The following is a 17,216-nucleotide window of genomic DNA, read 5'->3' as shown; positions in this document are numbered from 1 at the left end:
ATGAGTGGCCTTTTGCTCGCTTGTTCTTATGGGAACGAAAGGACTGAGTTTGAAAAGACGGTGTCTTTTTCTGCTGAGAAGTGACCTGGGGTAAAAAAGTGGACTTTCCAGCAGTTGCCGTGGCCACCAGGTCTGATAGACCGACCCCAAATAACTCCTCCCCTTTATACGGCAATACTTCCATATGTCGTTTGGAATCCGCATCACCTGACCACTGCCGCGTCCATAATGCTCTTCTGGCAGAAATGGAAATAGCACTCACTCTTGATGCCAGGGTGCAAATATCCCTCTGTGCATCACGCATATATAGTAATGCATCCTTCAGATGCTCTATAGTTAATAATATACTGTCCCTATCCAGGGTATCAATATTTTCAGTCAGGGAATCCGACCATGCCACTCCAGCGCTGCACATCCAGGCTGAGGCGATTGCTGGTCGCAGTATAACACCAGTATGTGTGTATATACTTTTTAGGATATTTTCCAGCCTTCTATCAGCTGGTTCTTTGAGGGCGGCCGTATCAGGAGACGGTAACGCCACTTGCTTTGATAAGCGTGTGAGCGCCTTATCTACCCTAGGGGGTGTTTCCCAACGTGCCCTAACCTCTGGCGGGAAAGGGTATAGTGCCAATAATTTACTAGAAATTAGCAGTTTTTTATCTGGGGAAACCCACGCTTTATGACACACCTCATTTAATTCATCCGACTCAGGAAAAACTACTGGTAGTTTTTTCACACCCCACATAATACCCTTTTTTGTGGTACTTGTAGTGTCAGAAATGTTCAACGCCTCTTTCATTGCCGTGATCATGTAACGTGTGGCCCTACTGGACATTACGTTTGTCTCCTCACCGTCGACACTAGATTCAGTATCCGTGTCTGGGTCTGTGTCGACCATCTGAGGTAACGGGCGTTTTAGCGCCCCTGACGGTGTCTGAGACGCCTGGACAGGCACTAATTGATTTGCCGGCTGTCTCATGTCGTCAACAGTTTTTTGCAAAGTGCTGACATTGTCACGTAATTCTTTAAATACAACCATCCAGTCAGGTGTCGACTCCCTAGGGGGTGACATCACTAACACAGGCAATTGCTCTGCTTCCACATCATTTTCCTCCTCATACATGTCGACACAATCGTACCGACACCCAGCACACACACAGGGAATGCTCTGATAGAGGACAGGACCCCACTAGCCCTTTGGGGAGACAGAGGGAGAGTTTGCCAGCACACACCAGAGCGCTATATATATATACAGGGATAACCTTATATAAGTGTTACTCCCTTTATAGCTGCTGTTTTTATATATTAGCTGCCAATAGTGCCCCCCTCTCTCTTGTTTTACCCTGTTTCTGTAGTGCAGTCTGCAGGGGAGAGTCAGGGAGCCGTCCTTCCAGCGGAGCTGTGAGGGAAAATGGCGCTTGTGTGCTGAGGAGATAGGCTCCGCCCCCTTCACGGCGGCCTTATCTCCCGCTTTTTTCTGGAAAACTGGCAGGGGTTAAATACATCCATATAGCCCAGGAGCTATATGTGATGTATTTCTTTTAGCCATCCTAAGGTATAATGTGTTTTATTGCGTCTCAGGGCGCTCCCCTCCCAGCGCCCTGCACCCTCAGTGACCGGAGTGTGAAGTGTGCGGAGAGCAATGGCGCACAGCTGCAGTGCTGTGCGCTACCTTAGTTGAAGACAGGAACGTCTTCTGCCGCCGATTTCACCGGACCTCTTCGCTCTTCTGGCTCTGTAAGGGGGCCGGCGGCGCGGCTCCGGGACCCATCCAGGCTGAACCTGTGATCGTCCCTCTGGAGCTAATGTCCAGTAGCCTAAGAAGCCCAATCCACTCTGCACGCAGGTGAGTTCGCTTCTTCTCCCCTTAGTCCCTCGCTGCAGTGAGCCTGTTGCCAGCAGGACTCACTGAAAATAAAAAAATCTAAGTCTAAACTTTTACTCTAAGCAGCTCAGGAGAGCTACCTAGATTGCACCCTTCTCGGCCGGGCACAAAAATCTAACTGAGGCTTGGAGGAGGGTCATAGGGGGAGGAGCCAGTGCACACCAGGTAGTCTCAAAGCTTTTACTTTTGTGCCCAGTCTCCTGCGGAGCCGCTAATCCCCATGGTCCTTACGGAAGTCCCAGCATCCACTAGGACGTCAGAGAAAGATAGTTTCTCTTACGTCCTAGAGGAAGCTGGGGTCCAATTTAGTACCATGGGATATAGACTGGTCCTTTGGGAGCTACTGGCACTTTAAGAGTTTAATAGTGTGGGCTGGCCCCTCCCTCTATGCCCCTCCTACCAGACTCAGTTTAGAAAATGTGCCAGGAGGAGCCGGTCACAGCTAGGGGAGCTCCTAGGAGTTTTTCTAGCTTTTTTTCCCCTAAGACTTGTTAGGTGCATGAAGGCTGCTGGCAACAGCTTTTCTGCTTCGTGGGACTTAGGGGGGGTGGTACGAACCAACTTCCTGAAGAGTTAATGGTTCTCTATCTCCGCTGACAGGACACTGAGCTCCTGAGGGTGCTTATCACAAGCCCACGAGGCGACCGCTCACTCCCGTAGCACGGCCGCCACCCCATAACAGAGCCAGAAGAAAGAAGTGTTGTGAGTACAGCGCCGGCGTCCCAGTTAGCGGGTCTCCGGCGGGTATGGCGGCACAAGGGTGGGAGCACAGCTCTGGAAGGCTGCACTCCGGACAGCTGAGCAACACTTTATGTAAGCGCTTTGAGGGGCGTCCTGAGCATGCACAATTCACCCTAAACTGGTCACTCAGCTAATGGGCTAATCCTATCACCTCAGGCCAGTTATAAACAATTAGTGCAGGAAGCCGCGCGCCATTGCAAGGGGCGGGGCTTCCTCTCAGAGTGGATCCAGCACTCACCAGTGCCATTTTCTCCCTGCAGATACATAGGAAAGAACGCTGACAGGGAGCGCTGCCCTCCACATAACTCCAGCTATACCTCCGCGGTACCAGGGTGTTATAGACCGGGGGGGAAGTGTGATACTAGTACTAATTACCCTATTAAGGGTAGTTAGTCAGCGCCAGGCTTTTATCATAATAACTGCCTACAGGGGCGCTGTGTGGCTGGCTCCTTATACTCTGTGTCTCTCTGAAGGTACTCTGGGGGGAACTGTGTCTGACATTTTCCTGTGTGTGTGTGTAAGTAAGTGTGTATATCCCACATTACCATGTCTAAGGCCTCTGTGTCCTGTGCTGCAGAGTGTTTATCTTCTCCTGAGGAGTCTATCCCATGTACTCAGGGCTGCAATATGCTGTCTCAGCATTCTAAATCCGAACCCCCATAGGTTGATTCTTTAAGGGGAATGATATCGCAGATTTCAAATAGGATGTCACATACTGAGATGGAGACGCAGCTTTTGAGAAAATCTGTAGAGAGTTTGAAGTTTTCAGCTCCCACTACTTCGTCTAATTGCCCATACACACAGTGAAATTCGGGCTATGACCGATTCTCACTATGTGACAGGGGATAGGGCGGCACATAGTCAGTATCGCAAGGACATAATGAGTGTGCATGCGATGCCGACTGTGTGCGATTTTGGCTATGTGTCAATTTTGACTATCTCTTCTATAGATATAGTCAAAATTGACTTGCCTACACAGTCTATCTATTCTTGCAATGCCGACCGCGAGGGACTGCGCATCGGCATCGAATCGGGCTCGCAAGGTGACTTTCACCTTGCGATCTGCCCTAACTTTTCTTACGATTCTGACTATATAGCCAGAATCGTAAGAAAAAATCTCACCGTGTGTACACGCCATAAGAGCCCACCTACATACCCGCAAGAGCGTACGCTTGCCCAGATAATGCAAGCTGACACTGATACAGACTCGGATACAGGGGACGGTGATGGGAATATGCAGGTGGGAGATGCATCCCTTGCTAAAGGGGTGCAGCTCATGATTGAAGCCATTAGGGATGTTTTGCATATTACGGAGAAGGTACCTGAGCCGGAAGGGGAATCTTATTTTACAGTAAATAAGAAATCCTCGCTCACCTTCCCGGCTTCAAAGGAGTTAAACTCCTTATTTGAAAAATCCTGGGAAAACCCAGAGAAAAAATTCCAAATCCCTAAAAGAATTCTCATTGCTTTCCCTTTCCCTGAAGAGGATAGGAAGAAGTGGAAAAACCCGCCTATAGTAGACGCTTCTGGATCTATGTTGTCTAAAATGGTGGTTTTACCTGTCTCTGGTTCAACCGCCTTAAAGAAGCCGGCTGACCGCAAAATTGAGACTACACTGAAATCACTATACATGGCTACAGGCGTGGCCTTAAGGCCCACTACTGACTGTGCATGGATTTCTAAAGCCATAGTAAAATGGTCAGGCACATTACTAGAGGACTTAGATACTATGGATAGGAGTGACATTGACTTGTGTTTACGTCACATACAGGATTCTGCAGGTTTCATGGTGGAGGTGTCAGGGCTAAGGTTATTGTGAACCCGGACTAGTACTGGACACTGGGTTTGATCTTGAGCGCAGTGAGCAGAATCGGGCTGGCATAGTGAACAATCCGCTCATCCAGACGTGGCAGTCAGGCAGTGTACTCTATGAGGTAAGGTGACCAGCTATGGGTACTGGAACACTGGTGGTGGAAGCCACCAGTGCAAAGGGTAGCTGGGTTGTCGCCTAATGGAGAGTTACGTGAGAACTGGTGAGTTGACGGAATGCTGGCAGGATCAGCAATGGAGGAAAGTCACAGATCACTGGCTGGAACCAGTGTGATGGCTGTCAACGAGGCTGAGGACAACGGCATTACTTGAAGATGAAGCTGAGGATGTCAGCGATACTTGAACACGAAGCCGAAGACGTTGGCAAAGCTTGTAGCAGAAGCTGAGGAAGTCAGCAATACTTGTAATTGTAGCTGAGGACGTCAGCAATATTTGTGGACGGAGCCGAGGACGTCAGCAATGTTTGTAGCAGAAGCTGAGGACGTCAGCAATACTTGTGAACGGAGCCGAGGACGTCGGCAATGTTTGTAGCAGAAGCTGAGGATGTCAGCAATACTTGTGGACGGAGCCGAGGACGTCGGCAACACAGGTTTCCAAACGCTGGACAGCTGAGATAGTGCAATGGGGATTCCGTATACTGTGCAGTGCAGTGTCGGCACTGCTGGTTTCCCAGTAGCTGTGATGTGGTGGCTCTGCACAACGGATACTGCAATGTTGTAGACAGCAGTGGCAGGTTTGCTGGAAACTATGGTGCGCTACCTTGCGCAGCAGGGAACTGGAAGCTGGCAAGAACCAGCAAAGTGTCTAAGGCCGCTAGGGATATAGGACTGTCCCTCTGGTTTACTGGAGGACTTCCAGTGAGTCTGGAGATGCCAGGATGTAGTGGCAGCGATGGCCCTTTAAATCATCCAGGGAGTCAGGCAGTGCGGGGGATGGTAACTTGCACAGAGTCTATTACCAGCAGGAGATTCTGGAGCTCACTCCAGGCTGAGAGACACCAAAGCACTGACAGCTTGCTAGTGGTTGATACCTGGAACTTATACGCAGTGCTTACAGCTGAGTGGAAGAGTGGCTCACATGATGCAGAAGTGAATCCAGATTGGACCCTGGAAGGTCAGCTGACCAGGAACTGTCATGGCAACGCCCATAGCTGGTTTTGGAGGGAACTCCGGCGTGGTGTGTGCATAGACCGGCAATAATGGCCATGGGTTCTGAGAACACAGGAAGGTATATCTGGTAACCACTGGACTTGTGGATACTGGCACAGAAGTATAGAACTGCATGAGAATCCTCAATGATTGCTATGCAGGCACACCATGCAGAGACTTACTGAGTTCTGAATTCACACAGAAGACTAATCACTACAGTTGCACTCGTTAGCAGAGAGTGAGCTCAGCACACAGAGACCTCATGATACTGCAGCTGTTTATCCCAGCCTGCAGAAAACATGCAGGTTACAGGACAGATGGCCGAGGTAAGTCACCAAATGATATAATTTAAGCCAGAATCGTGACAAGAGGCCATGAAGGACCTTGGACTACTTAATGCGAGGGCTTCTTCCATGGCAGTATCAGCACGCAGAGGACTCTGGCTACGCCAATGGACTGCGGATGCAGAATCCAAGATTAGTGTGGAGAAGCTACCCTTCACAGGTCAGGCACTATTTGGGGACGCATTGGATTCGTGGATTTCCACAGCGACTGCGGGTAAGTCGACTTTTCTTCCCTCAGCAGCAGCACCGGCTAGGAAATCTTATCCTACGCCTTCGCTGCAGTCCTTTTTTTTAAAAATCCAAACCTCCCCCCACATTCTTTAGAGGCGGTAGGGGAAAATCCAGAAAACCTGCACCACCAGGTTCCCAGAGGTTGAACTTCCAGCCTGGAGATCGGACAGGTGGGAGTGAGACTAAAAGATTTTAGTCACGTCTGGGCATCATCATGCTTGGATCCCTGGGTGACAGATATTGTTGCCCAGGGGTACAGACTGGAGTTTCAGGAACTCCCACCTCGCAGATTCTTCAACTCAGGCTTACCAGTTTCGCCAGAAAGTGCTATCCTACAGGAAGCCATTCAAAAATTGGTACGAACAAATTTCATTGTTCCAGTTCCACCTCACCTAATAACCAAGGGTTATTCCTCAAACCTGTTTGTAGTACCGAAACTGGACGGTTCGGTTAGGCCTATTTTGAACCTGAAGTCATTAAACACTTTGAAGTCATTGAACTTGAGGGTTTTCCAATTCAAGATGGAGTCTCTGAGAGCGGTGATCTCAGGTCTGGAGGAGGGGGAATTCCTAGTATCCCTGGAAATCAAGGATGCCTACCTTCACATTCCAATCTGGCTGCCTCACCAGGCCTATCTACGGTTTGCACTACATAACTGTCAATATCAGTTCCAGACATTACCATTCGGCCTCTCCACAGCACTGAGGGTGTTCACCAAGGTCATGGCGGAGATATGCTCCCCCTTCCGCAAACAGGGAGTGAACATAATTCCATATCTGGACGATCTGCTGATAAAAGCATCTTCCAAGGAGTAGCTGTTGCAGAATATTGCACTCTCAACTAAACTACTCCGGGATCATGGGTGGATCCTGAACCTTCCAAAGTCACATTTGGAACCGACCAGGAGGCTGCCTTCCAGGGGATGATACTCGACACGGAGAGGGTGTTTCTACCACTGGAGAAAGCGTTGGCGATCCAATCAATGATCCGGGTATCGGTTCATCAGTGCATTTGCCTTCTGGGGAAGATGGTAGCCTCCTACGAGGCTCTACAGTACGGAAGATTCCATGCAAGGTTCTTCCAGCTGGATCTCTTGGACAAGTGATCAGGATCACATTTTCACATGCATCAGCGGATACGCCTGTCGCCGAAAGCCAGAATTTCACTCCTCTGGTGGCTGCAAACTTCTCACCTGCTCGAGGGCCGCAGGTTCAGAATTCAGAATTTTATTCTTCTAACCACGGATGCAAGCCTCAGAGGTTGGGGAGCAGTCACTCAGAGGGAAAACTTCCAAGGAAGGTGGTCAAGTCAGGAATCTGTCCTTCCAATAAACATTCTGGAACTAAGGGCCATATACAACGGCCTACTCCAAGCGGCACATCTTCTGCAAGATTGAGCCATTCAAGTTCAGTCGGACAACGTCACAGCAGTGTCCTACATAAACAGGCAGGGCGGAACGAAGAGCAGGGCTGCAATGTACGAGGTAACAAAAATCCCAGGGGTTCTAAAACTAATAAAAAGATCAGGAATTCCGGCGATCCTCATTGCTCCAGACTGGCCAAGAAGGGCTTGGTACGCGGATCTTCTGGCATTACTGCTGGAGGATCCGAAGCCTCTTCGCGAGGACCTTCTACAACATGGGGCGTTCGCCTATGAAGACTTACCACGGCTACGTTTGATGGCATGGAGGTTGAACGCCAGATCTTAGCTCGGAAGGTCATTCCGACCAAGGTTATTTCTACTCTGATCCAAGCTAGGCAGGGGGTAACGTCTAAACCAGGCATGTCCAAACTGCGGCCCTCCAGCTGTTGTGAAACTACGAATCCCAGCATGCCCTGACAGTTTTGCTGTCAGAGAATGCTAAAGCTGTGTCAGGGCATGCTGGGATGTGTAGTTTCTCAACAGCTGGAGGGCCGCAATTTGGACATGCCTGGACTAAACATTACCATCGGATTTGTAAAAAGTATGTCTCTTGGTGTGAATCCAAGAAGTTTCCTACGGTGGAGTTTCAACTGGGACGTTTTCTTCTCTTTCTGCAAGCTGGTGTGGATGTGGGCCTACGCTTGGGCTCAATCAAAGTCCAGATTTCGGCCTTGTCCATTTTCTTCCAGAAACAATTGGCTGCTATCCCTGAGGTTCAGACTTTCTTGAAAGGAGTTCTGCACATCCAACCACCCTTTGTGCCTCCTACGGCGCCTTGGGATCTTAATGTGGTGTTGCAGTTCCTGCAATCGGATTGGTTCGAACATTTACAGGAGGTGGACGTAGAGTTTCTTACTTGGAAGGCGGTCACACTGTTGGCATTGGTATCTGCAAGACGTGTGTCAGAATTGGGGGCATTGTCGCACAAGAGCCCATACTTGATTTTCCATGAGGATAGAGCTGACCTTAGAACGCGTCAGCAATTTCTTCCAAAGGTTATGTCGGTTTTTCATACCAACCAACCTATTGTGGTGCCAGTGGCTACTGACACCTCAAATAGCTCAAAGGCCTTGGATGTTGTGCGGGCTTTGAAGATATATGTGAAGAGAACTTCTCCTCACAGGAAATCGGATGCTCTATTTGTCCTTTATGATCCCAACAAGATTGGATGTCCTGCTTCTAAGCAGACGATTCTGACGATTTCTCGCTGGATCAGGCTTACTATCCAGCATTCTTATTCAACGGCAGGATTGCACATTCCAAATTCTGTCCAGGCCCACTCTACTCAGAAGGTGGGTTCTTCCTGGGCGACTGCCCGGGGTGTCTCGGCTATACAGCTTTGCCGAGCAGCTACTTGGTCAGGGTCGAACACGTTTGCTAAGTTCTACAAGTTCAATACTTTAGCCTCTGAGGAACTACAGTTTGGCCAGTCTGTTCTGCAGGAACCTCAGCACTCTCCCTCCCGTACTGGGAGCTTTGGTACATCCCCATGGTACTAAATTGGACACCAGCATCCTCTAGGACGTAAAAGAAAATAGGATTTTAATTACCTAACGGTAAATCCTTTTCTCGTAGTCCGTAGAAGATGCTGGGCGCCCGCCCAGTGCTTCGTATTCCTGCATAGTTACTTGGTTCAGTATTGTTGGTTCAGCCGTTGCTGAATTGTTCCAAGTTAACTTGGCTTTCCTTTTTATGTTCTGTGTGAGCTGGTGTGAATCTCACCACTATCTGTGTATTTCCGTCTCTCGAAATATGTCCGTCTCCTCGGGCACAGTTTCTAGACGGAGTCTGGTAGGAGGGGCATAGAGGGAGGGGCCAGCCCACACTATTAAACTATTAAAGTGCCAGTGGCTCCCAAAGCACCCATATATACCCCATGGTACTAAATTGGACCCCAGAATCCTCTACGGACTACGAGAAAAAGATTTACCGGTAGGTAATTAAAATCCTTTTTTCCTATTCAGTTTTAGGAGAAACTCACACTTTCTTTACTCTTCTTGCATACCTGAGGGAGCTAGAAATTGGAATAAGAAGAGCCAATAGTCAGGTAAGCCATAAAATAACTTGGGTGGTATCCTATTAGCCACAGCAAAACATCATGTGTGAAAAAGTCTGTTTTTCACACTTTTTCAACATTTTTTTTTTTATAGGCTATCCAATTTGTTCCCTAAAACAAACAGGTTCAGTGAAACATGTATGTTTTTGCATGAAAACGGGGCTGCTTTCAGGGATTTGGTTTCGCCTGCCTATAGCCGGTGAAACAAAACCGCAGATAAGCCGCGCCTCATGCTAGCTTATCAGGGCTAATTGGAATGCCCCCGATGCACCAATTACCCGGTAACATGACACCACCCACTGCATCCACCAGAAGTGCCTGCCGATCTCTAGTATTGCGTCATACAGAACTACACAATGGTCCAATGAGAAATCATTCTGGAAATCATCAGCAAATACCAAATGTCCACAAGCTGGCTGAAGACATCTGGGGGGAAGACTAGCATTAGGAAGAATGGCTTACACATAATGCCCCCGGTATAGTGTCAGATAGCCATAATGCCCCCAGTATAGTGCCAGATACACATAATGCCCACAGTATAGTGCCAGCAGTGCACTCACCACCACTACAGGACAGGTCCCATCCAGACTCCTGCACACCACCGATCCAGGTCCTGGGGCCGCTCCGCAGCACAGCCATTCCGCCCACCCCCAGCAGAGCAGACCTCTGCTGAGATCCCTATCTAGAGCTGACTCACATCACTGCCCGAAGCACGCGCACTGCATCATGGGAGATGTAGTTTTCTCACACTGCACACTGTATAAAGGGTCTGAGTCAGACCTGATCACTGGGCTGCAAAGTTTGCTGTCCTGCGTTTGGATAGCCGCTGTCTCCAGGGGATGTGTAAATTTGCCGTGCAAGTGTGCGATCCCATGTGTACGCACAGCTGCAAAAATCCACTGTGTGCAGTCTGTACGCAGCCCAGGACTTACTCCTACAGTGCGATCAGAATCAGGCTGATTGGGGATGGAACTGACGTCAGACACCCTCCCTGAAAACGCTTGGACACGCCTGCATTTTTCTGGACACTCCCTGTAAACGGTCAGTTGCCACCCACAGATGGCCTCTGTCAATCACCTTGCAAACGACCGTGCTTTTGGATTTTACACACCATCCCGTCGCTGACCGGCGATGCCCATTGTTGTCCGACGCACGTGCACATTGCGGTGCATATGCATGCGCAGTCGGGACCTGATCGCCCGCTGTGCGAAAACACACAGCATCGATCAGATCTGAATCCCCCCCACAGTGCGATAAAACATCTCCCATGATGCCGTGCGTGGCGGGCGGCTCTGTTCACTCTGCGGCTGCGTTGGCAGGGCCTCGGGCTGGACCATATGCTTTTCCAGCCCGTATAAGGCCCACGGGACGGAGGTTCCCCACCCCCTGTATTAAACGATTACAATTTTACCTTGAGACTTTTTCAATAATTTGAGCATATTACTTCTTTTCTTTTCTTTTTTTGGGTGGGTTTGTGGAGGGATGCACACGCCCCCTTTATAAGGAAGCAGTGTATTATTAGTACATATAGCACCATATGTGACACATGTTCTATTCTCCTTGATTACATGTGGGAGGTAAAGCTTAATTGAAATTGGTGTATAGGGACAGGGAGGTGTACTAATGGTTAGGCTTCATATTATGAAGGGACTATTTGACTTAATAGTGAGATAATGATGATGCCTGTAAGTGTGCAATGGATGTGACTTTCTAGTGGTGTTTGTATCAGGGCACTGGGAGTAATTATTTTACACTATATTGTAAAATTTCACTGCAAGATACTTTGTCCTCATTTGTCTGTACTGACAGAGGATGATGTAGAATAAGGGGTATGGATCATTAGGTCGACCACTATTGGTCGACATGGTCATTAGGTTGACATTGAAAAAGATCGACATGATTTTTTTTACTTTTTTTGGTGTAGTTTTCTTCGTAAAGTGATGGGGAACCCCAATTAGTGCATGGCTCGCCATGCTTCGGGCGAGGTGTTTCACTCCGCTACTGCTGCGCTCGGCACAGGTAACTATTTCCAATCTTAGTCCACTTGGATCGTAAAGTATGAAAAAGTTAAAAAAATGAAGAAAAAAAAAAGTGAAAAACTCATGTCGACCTTTTTCCATGTCAACCTGACTGTCGACCTAATGACCGTATCCCAGAATAAGAGACTGCTGTAGTGACAGAACAAGGAGAATATGTGACTCTTCTCTGTAATAAGTGATTATTACTCACCTGTGCTGATATCTGTAGGGATTTCCTCCTCCTTACACTGCTGGTCATCCTTCACATGCGTCTCTCCTTCTTCCTTTATATCTTCTGCCTTTATATCAGTCACACACGTCACTTCTTCTGCCTTTATATCAGTCACATACGTCTCTTCTTCTCCCTCTGTATCTTCTGCCTTTATATCAGTCAGATACGTCTCTTCTTCTCCCTTTATATCTTCTGCCTTTATATCAGTCAGATACGTCTCTTCTTTCTTTATATCTTCTGCCTTTATATCAGTCACATACGTCTCTTCTTCTGCCTCTGTATCTTCTTCCATATTATCAGTCACACACGTCACTTCTTCTGCCTTTATATCAGTCACATACGTCTCTTCTTCTCCCTCTGTATCTTCTGCCTTTATATCAGTCACATACGTCTCTTCTTCTCCCTCTGTATCTTCTGCCTTTATATCAGTCAGATACGTCTCTTCTTCTTTCTTTATATCTTCTGCCTTTATATCAGTCACATACATCTCTTCTTCTGCCTTTATATCAGTCACATACATCTCTTCTTCTCCCTCTGTATCTTCTTCCGTATTATCAGTCACACACGTCACTTCTTCTGCCTTTATATCAGTCACATACGTCTCTTCTTCTCCCTTTATATCTTCTGCCTTTATATCAGTCACATACGTCTCTTCTTCTCCCTTTATATCTTCTGCCTTTATATCAGTCACATACGTCTCTTCTTCTCCCTTTATATCTTCTGCCTTTATATCAGTCACATACGTCTCTTCTTCTCCCTTTATATCTTCTGCCTTTATATCAGTCACATACGTCTCTTCTTCTCCCTCTATATCTTCTACCTTAATATCACTCAGACCTCCAACCTAAATAACCGACAATAAATAAAACACTTTCATAATGTCTGATTGAATTAATTGAGGATAATCAGCTGTATAAGACACACAGCTTCTCTGCAGATCATACAGGCCCTAGTTAAGCAAAATCTTTCTCTAATGGGCAAAATCATGTGCACTGCAGGTGGGACAAATAACGAGAGGTACTTGCTATCCCGGTGCTCTGCATATCGGCACCGGGAAACGGACCGCCAGGATACAGACAACTCTTCTTCCTCTTGGGGTGTCCACAACACCCCTGAAGAATAAATGCGCCATCGTGCCTTCAGCGTGGCGAGCGCAGCGACCCCGCAAGGGGCTCTTTTGCACTCGCCATCCTGCCAGCATTCCGGTGGTTGGGATCCCAAACACCAGTATATCATAGTACACCCAAATAAAACATGTACAGAGAGAGTTAGATTTGGGTGGGCTATATTGTTTCTGTGAACAAATTTTTGAACAAACCCCACCCAAATGTAACTCTCTCTGCACATGTTACATCTGCCACACCTGCAGTGCACATGGTTTTGCCCATTAGAGAAAGATTTTGCTTTTGCGATCCATGCTGAATTAGGCCCATAGTGACAGTCACTTTGGTATATAGTGAGACTCTACATCCCAGCGACCTGATCCTCCTGCGGGGTCCTGTGATTCTCCTCTGTACAGTCCTGGGAATAAAGAGGACAGGGACATCTCTCTGCTGTATTTATGTTACTGGGTCCATCTGTAGGAGACACAGTGTCACTTTATATGTGATTATCAGATGATTGTTTAGAAGTACTGCTTTCTCCTTTACAATACATAAAACTTCTCCCCTTACCCAGTGATGTGAGGGGCTGGTGATTCTCCATTATCATGTCATTGTACAGATCCTTGTGTTCCTCTGTATACTCCCACTCCTGCATAGAGAGACAGTGACATCCTGACACCTTATAGGAACCTGACACACACAATGACACAGTCATCACCCAGACACATCCCCTGGTGTTACTGTATAATGCCCCATTCCTAGCAGTCACCTCTCCAGTCATCACCCAGACACATCCCCTGGTGTTACTGTATAATGTCCCATTCCCAGCAGTCACCTCTCCAGTCATCACCCAGACACCTCCCCTGGTGTTACTGTATAATGCCCCATTCCCAGCAGTCACCTCTCCAGTCATCACCCAGACACCTCCCCTGGTGTTACTGTATAATGCCCCATTCCCAGCAGTCACCTCTCTAGTCATCACCCAGACACCTCCCCTGGTGTTACTGTATAATGCCCCATTCCCAGCAGTCACCTCTCCAGTCATCACCCAGACACCTCCCCTGGTGTTACTGTATAATGCCCCATTCCCAACAGTCACCTCTCCAGTCATCACCCAGACACCTCCCCTGGTGTTACTGTATAATGCCCCATTCCCAGCAGTCACCTCTCCAGTCATCACCCAGACACCTCCCCTGGTGTTACTGTATAATGTCCCATTCCCAGCAGTCACCTCTCCAGTCATCACCCAGACACCTCCCCTGGTGTTACTGTATAAAGCCCCATTCCCAGCAGTCACCTCTCCAGTCATCACCCAGACACCTCCCCTGGTGTTACTGTATAATGCCCCATTCCCAGCAGTCACCTCTCCAGTCATCACCCAGACACAGCCCCTGGTGTTACTGTATAATGTCCCATTCCCAGCAGTCACCTCTCCAGTCATCACCCAGAGACCTCCCCTGGTGTTACTGTATAATGCCCCATTCCCAGCAGTCACCTCTCCAGTCATCACCCAGACACCTCCCCTGGTGTTACTGTATAATGCCCCATTCCCAGCAGTCACCTCTCCAGTCATCACCCAGAGACCTCCCCTGGTGTTACTGTATAATGCCCCATTCCCAGCAGTCACCTCTCCAGTCATCACCCAGACATTTCCCCTGGTGTTACTGTATAATGTCCCATTCCCAGCAGTCACCTCTCCAGTCATCACCCAGACACCTCCCCTGGTGTTACTGTATAATGCCCCATTCCCAGCAGTCACCTCTCCAGTCATCACCCAGACACCTCCCCTGGTGTTACTGTATAATGCCCCATTCCCAGCAGTCACCTCTCCAGTCATCACCCAAACACTCCCCTGGTGTTACTGTATAATGTCCCATTCCCAGCAGTCACCTCTCCAGTCATCACCCAGACACTCCCCTGGTGTTACTGTATAATGCCCCATTCCCAGCAGTCACCTCTCCAGTCATCACCCAGACACCTCCCCTGGTGTTACTGTATAATGCCCCATTCCCAGCAGTCACCTCTCCAGTCATCACCCAGACACCTCCCCTGGTGTTACTGTATAATGCCCCATTCCCAGCAGTCACCTCTCCAGTCAGCAGCTGAATGATCTTGTTGGTGAGTTCCAGGATCTTCTGCTCATTGTCTCTCTTATGTATCAGTGAGTGAGAGTGAGGCTCCGTGATGGGGTGATGGGTCCTACTTAGTTCTCCTGACACACAGGGACAGCTACTTGGTTTTGCATGGTCACCGGATGTCTTCCTTACTACAGTGTATTCCTGTGTATTGAGGAAAATATCAATAAAAAGTAAATGAAAAATCCACATATATGGAGTATTTAAATGGGTAAAAAAAAAATTAAGTTAAAACCCTATCCTAAATGTGTATATCTTGAGGCTCCAGGCATTATCCGTGATTCCTCTATGGCCCCAAAAATGTATAATTTGCTTTGAACACAGTAAGACAAACCACAAGATGATGGTTGTAGTGGGGGCTGGACACAAAAGAGGATTCAAAACAGATGCCCACTGAAGATGGCAGGAGCAGCGGGAGTTACACTGTAATGGTGCCCATACACTAGGGCGATATTGGGTTCAATCATGCGATTGCGACTGCATTGGTGCGATATATTGCATGGATCGCATGTCAATCGCATGTGTCCCCACGGTGTGATGCCCGGGCACGCTGGTTGAATCTCGAATCTCAAGATATTATGTGCTGCACTTAATATTTATCGCATGGAATGTGGGTGGTCATTCCGAGTTGTTCGCTCGCTAGCAGTTTTTAGCAGCCGTGCAAACGCATTGTCGCCGCCCACCGGGTAGTGTATTTTCGCTTTGCAGAAGTGCGAACGCCTGTGCAGCAGAGCGCCTGCAAAAACATTTTGTGCAAAATCAGGATTTTGGTACTTACCAATAAATCCCTTTCTCCGATTCCACAGGGGACACTGGAGCGCAGTTACAATGGAGAAATAGTAGGCAGTAACTGGGAGCTGGCACTTTAAAACTCAAACACTGTTGCTAGCTCCTCCCCTACTATGTCCCCCCTCCAAGCCAGTCTATGTAAAACTGTGCCCGAGGAGAGCTGGAATAAACTAACGTTAAAGTAGAGGAGGTTAACGCCGCCATGTAAACCAGGATAACATGAAACCAACCTGGAATCTAACCTAACCAAAGGTTAACCTGAACCAAACAAGCAGTCACATAGTGATCTGCAAACCGTTAAGCGAAAAAGGAGGAAACAGCGCTGGGTGGGCGTCCAGTGTCCCCTGTGGAATCGGAGAAAGGGATTTCTCAGTAAGTAACAAAATCCTGATTTCTCCTTCATCCACTAGGGGACACTGGAGCGCAGTTACAACGGGGACGTCCCAGAGCTCCCAAAATGGGCGGAAGAGCACTAAGAGTCCTGTAAAACCGCTCGGCCAAACTGTGATGCAGAGGCCGCAAAAGTGTCAAACCTGTAAAATTTGACAAACGTATGTCGGCCAGACCAAGTAGCCGCCCGACATAAAGAAGTAATGGAGACCCCACGGGCAGCCACCCACAAAGGTCCCACCGAACGCGTAGAGTGCGCTGAAATTGTTCCCGAGAAGCTACCAAATAAGCTTGTCTGATGGTCAGCCGATTCCATCGTGACAAAGTCTGCTTAGAAGCCGGCCAACCATGGCGGGTAGCATCGTATAGAACAAATAAGGAATCGGACTTCCGAATAGCCTTAGTCCTATCCACACAGATCTTGAGCGTTCTGACTACATCCAATGATCTTGAATCTGGAGAGTCCACCGAGAGAGCTGGAACCACAAGTGGCTCATTGATGTGAAAATCGGACACCACCTTAGGTAGAAAAGACATGCGAGTACTGAGCTCGGCCCTATCAGCATGAAACACCAGGTAAGGAGGACGACAAGAAAGTTCCGACACCCGTCTAGCCGAAGCGAGAGCCAGGAGAAGAACCACCTTCCAGGTGAGATATTTCATCTCCACTGACTCCAGAGGCTCAAACAACGAGGATTGCAGAAAAGCGAGAACCAGAGTGAGGTTCCATGGTGCTGTTGGGGGACAAAAGGGAGGCTGTATTCGTAAAACCCCCTGAAAGAAAGTCTGAACCTCTGGCAGCAAGGCTAACTTTTTTTGAGAAAAAAAAACGAAAGAGCCGACACCTGCACCTTTAGTGAACCCAGTCTTAAGCCTGCCGAGAAATCCGCCT

At 48.3% G+C, this 17,216-nt stretch overlaps 1 protein-coding gene across 1 annotated transcript in view; it reads right to left on the bottom strand.

Annotated features, from left to right (window-relative positions):
• Window positions 1–17,216, bottom strand: part of LOC135057192 (uncharacterized) — a 244,293-nt gene that overhangs the window by 26,414 nt on the left and 200,663 nt on the right. Inside the window, exons 18-22 of the mRNA XM_063963087.1 lie at window positions 16,607–17,058; window positions 15,098–15,289; window positions 13,581–13,659; window positions 13,387–13,484; window positions 11,887–12,751 (exon numbers count right to left, since the gene is read on the bottom strand). Of these exons, the coding sequence (XP_063819157.1) occupies window positions 11,887–12,751; window positions 13,387–13,484; window positions 13,581–13,659; window positions 15,098–15,289; window positions 16,607–17,058 (1,686 nt within the window). The remainder of the gene's footprint in view (window positions 1–11,886; window positions 12,752–13,386; window positions 13,485–13,580; window positions 13,660–15,097; window positions 15,290–16,606; window positions 17,059–17,216) is intronic.

Source organism: Pseudophryne corroboree, chromosome 3, assembly GCF_028390025.1.
Source record: "Pseudophryne corroboree isolate aPseCor3 chromosome 3, aPseCor3.hap2, whole genome shotgun sequence".
In the NCBI taxonomy this organism is placed as follows: Eukaryota; Metazoa; Chordata; class Amphibia; order Anura; family Myobatrachidae; genus Pseudophryne; species Pseudophryne corroboree.
This window is presented reverse-complemented; position numbering and strand designations above follow the sequence as displayed.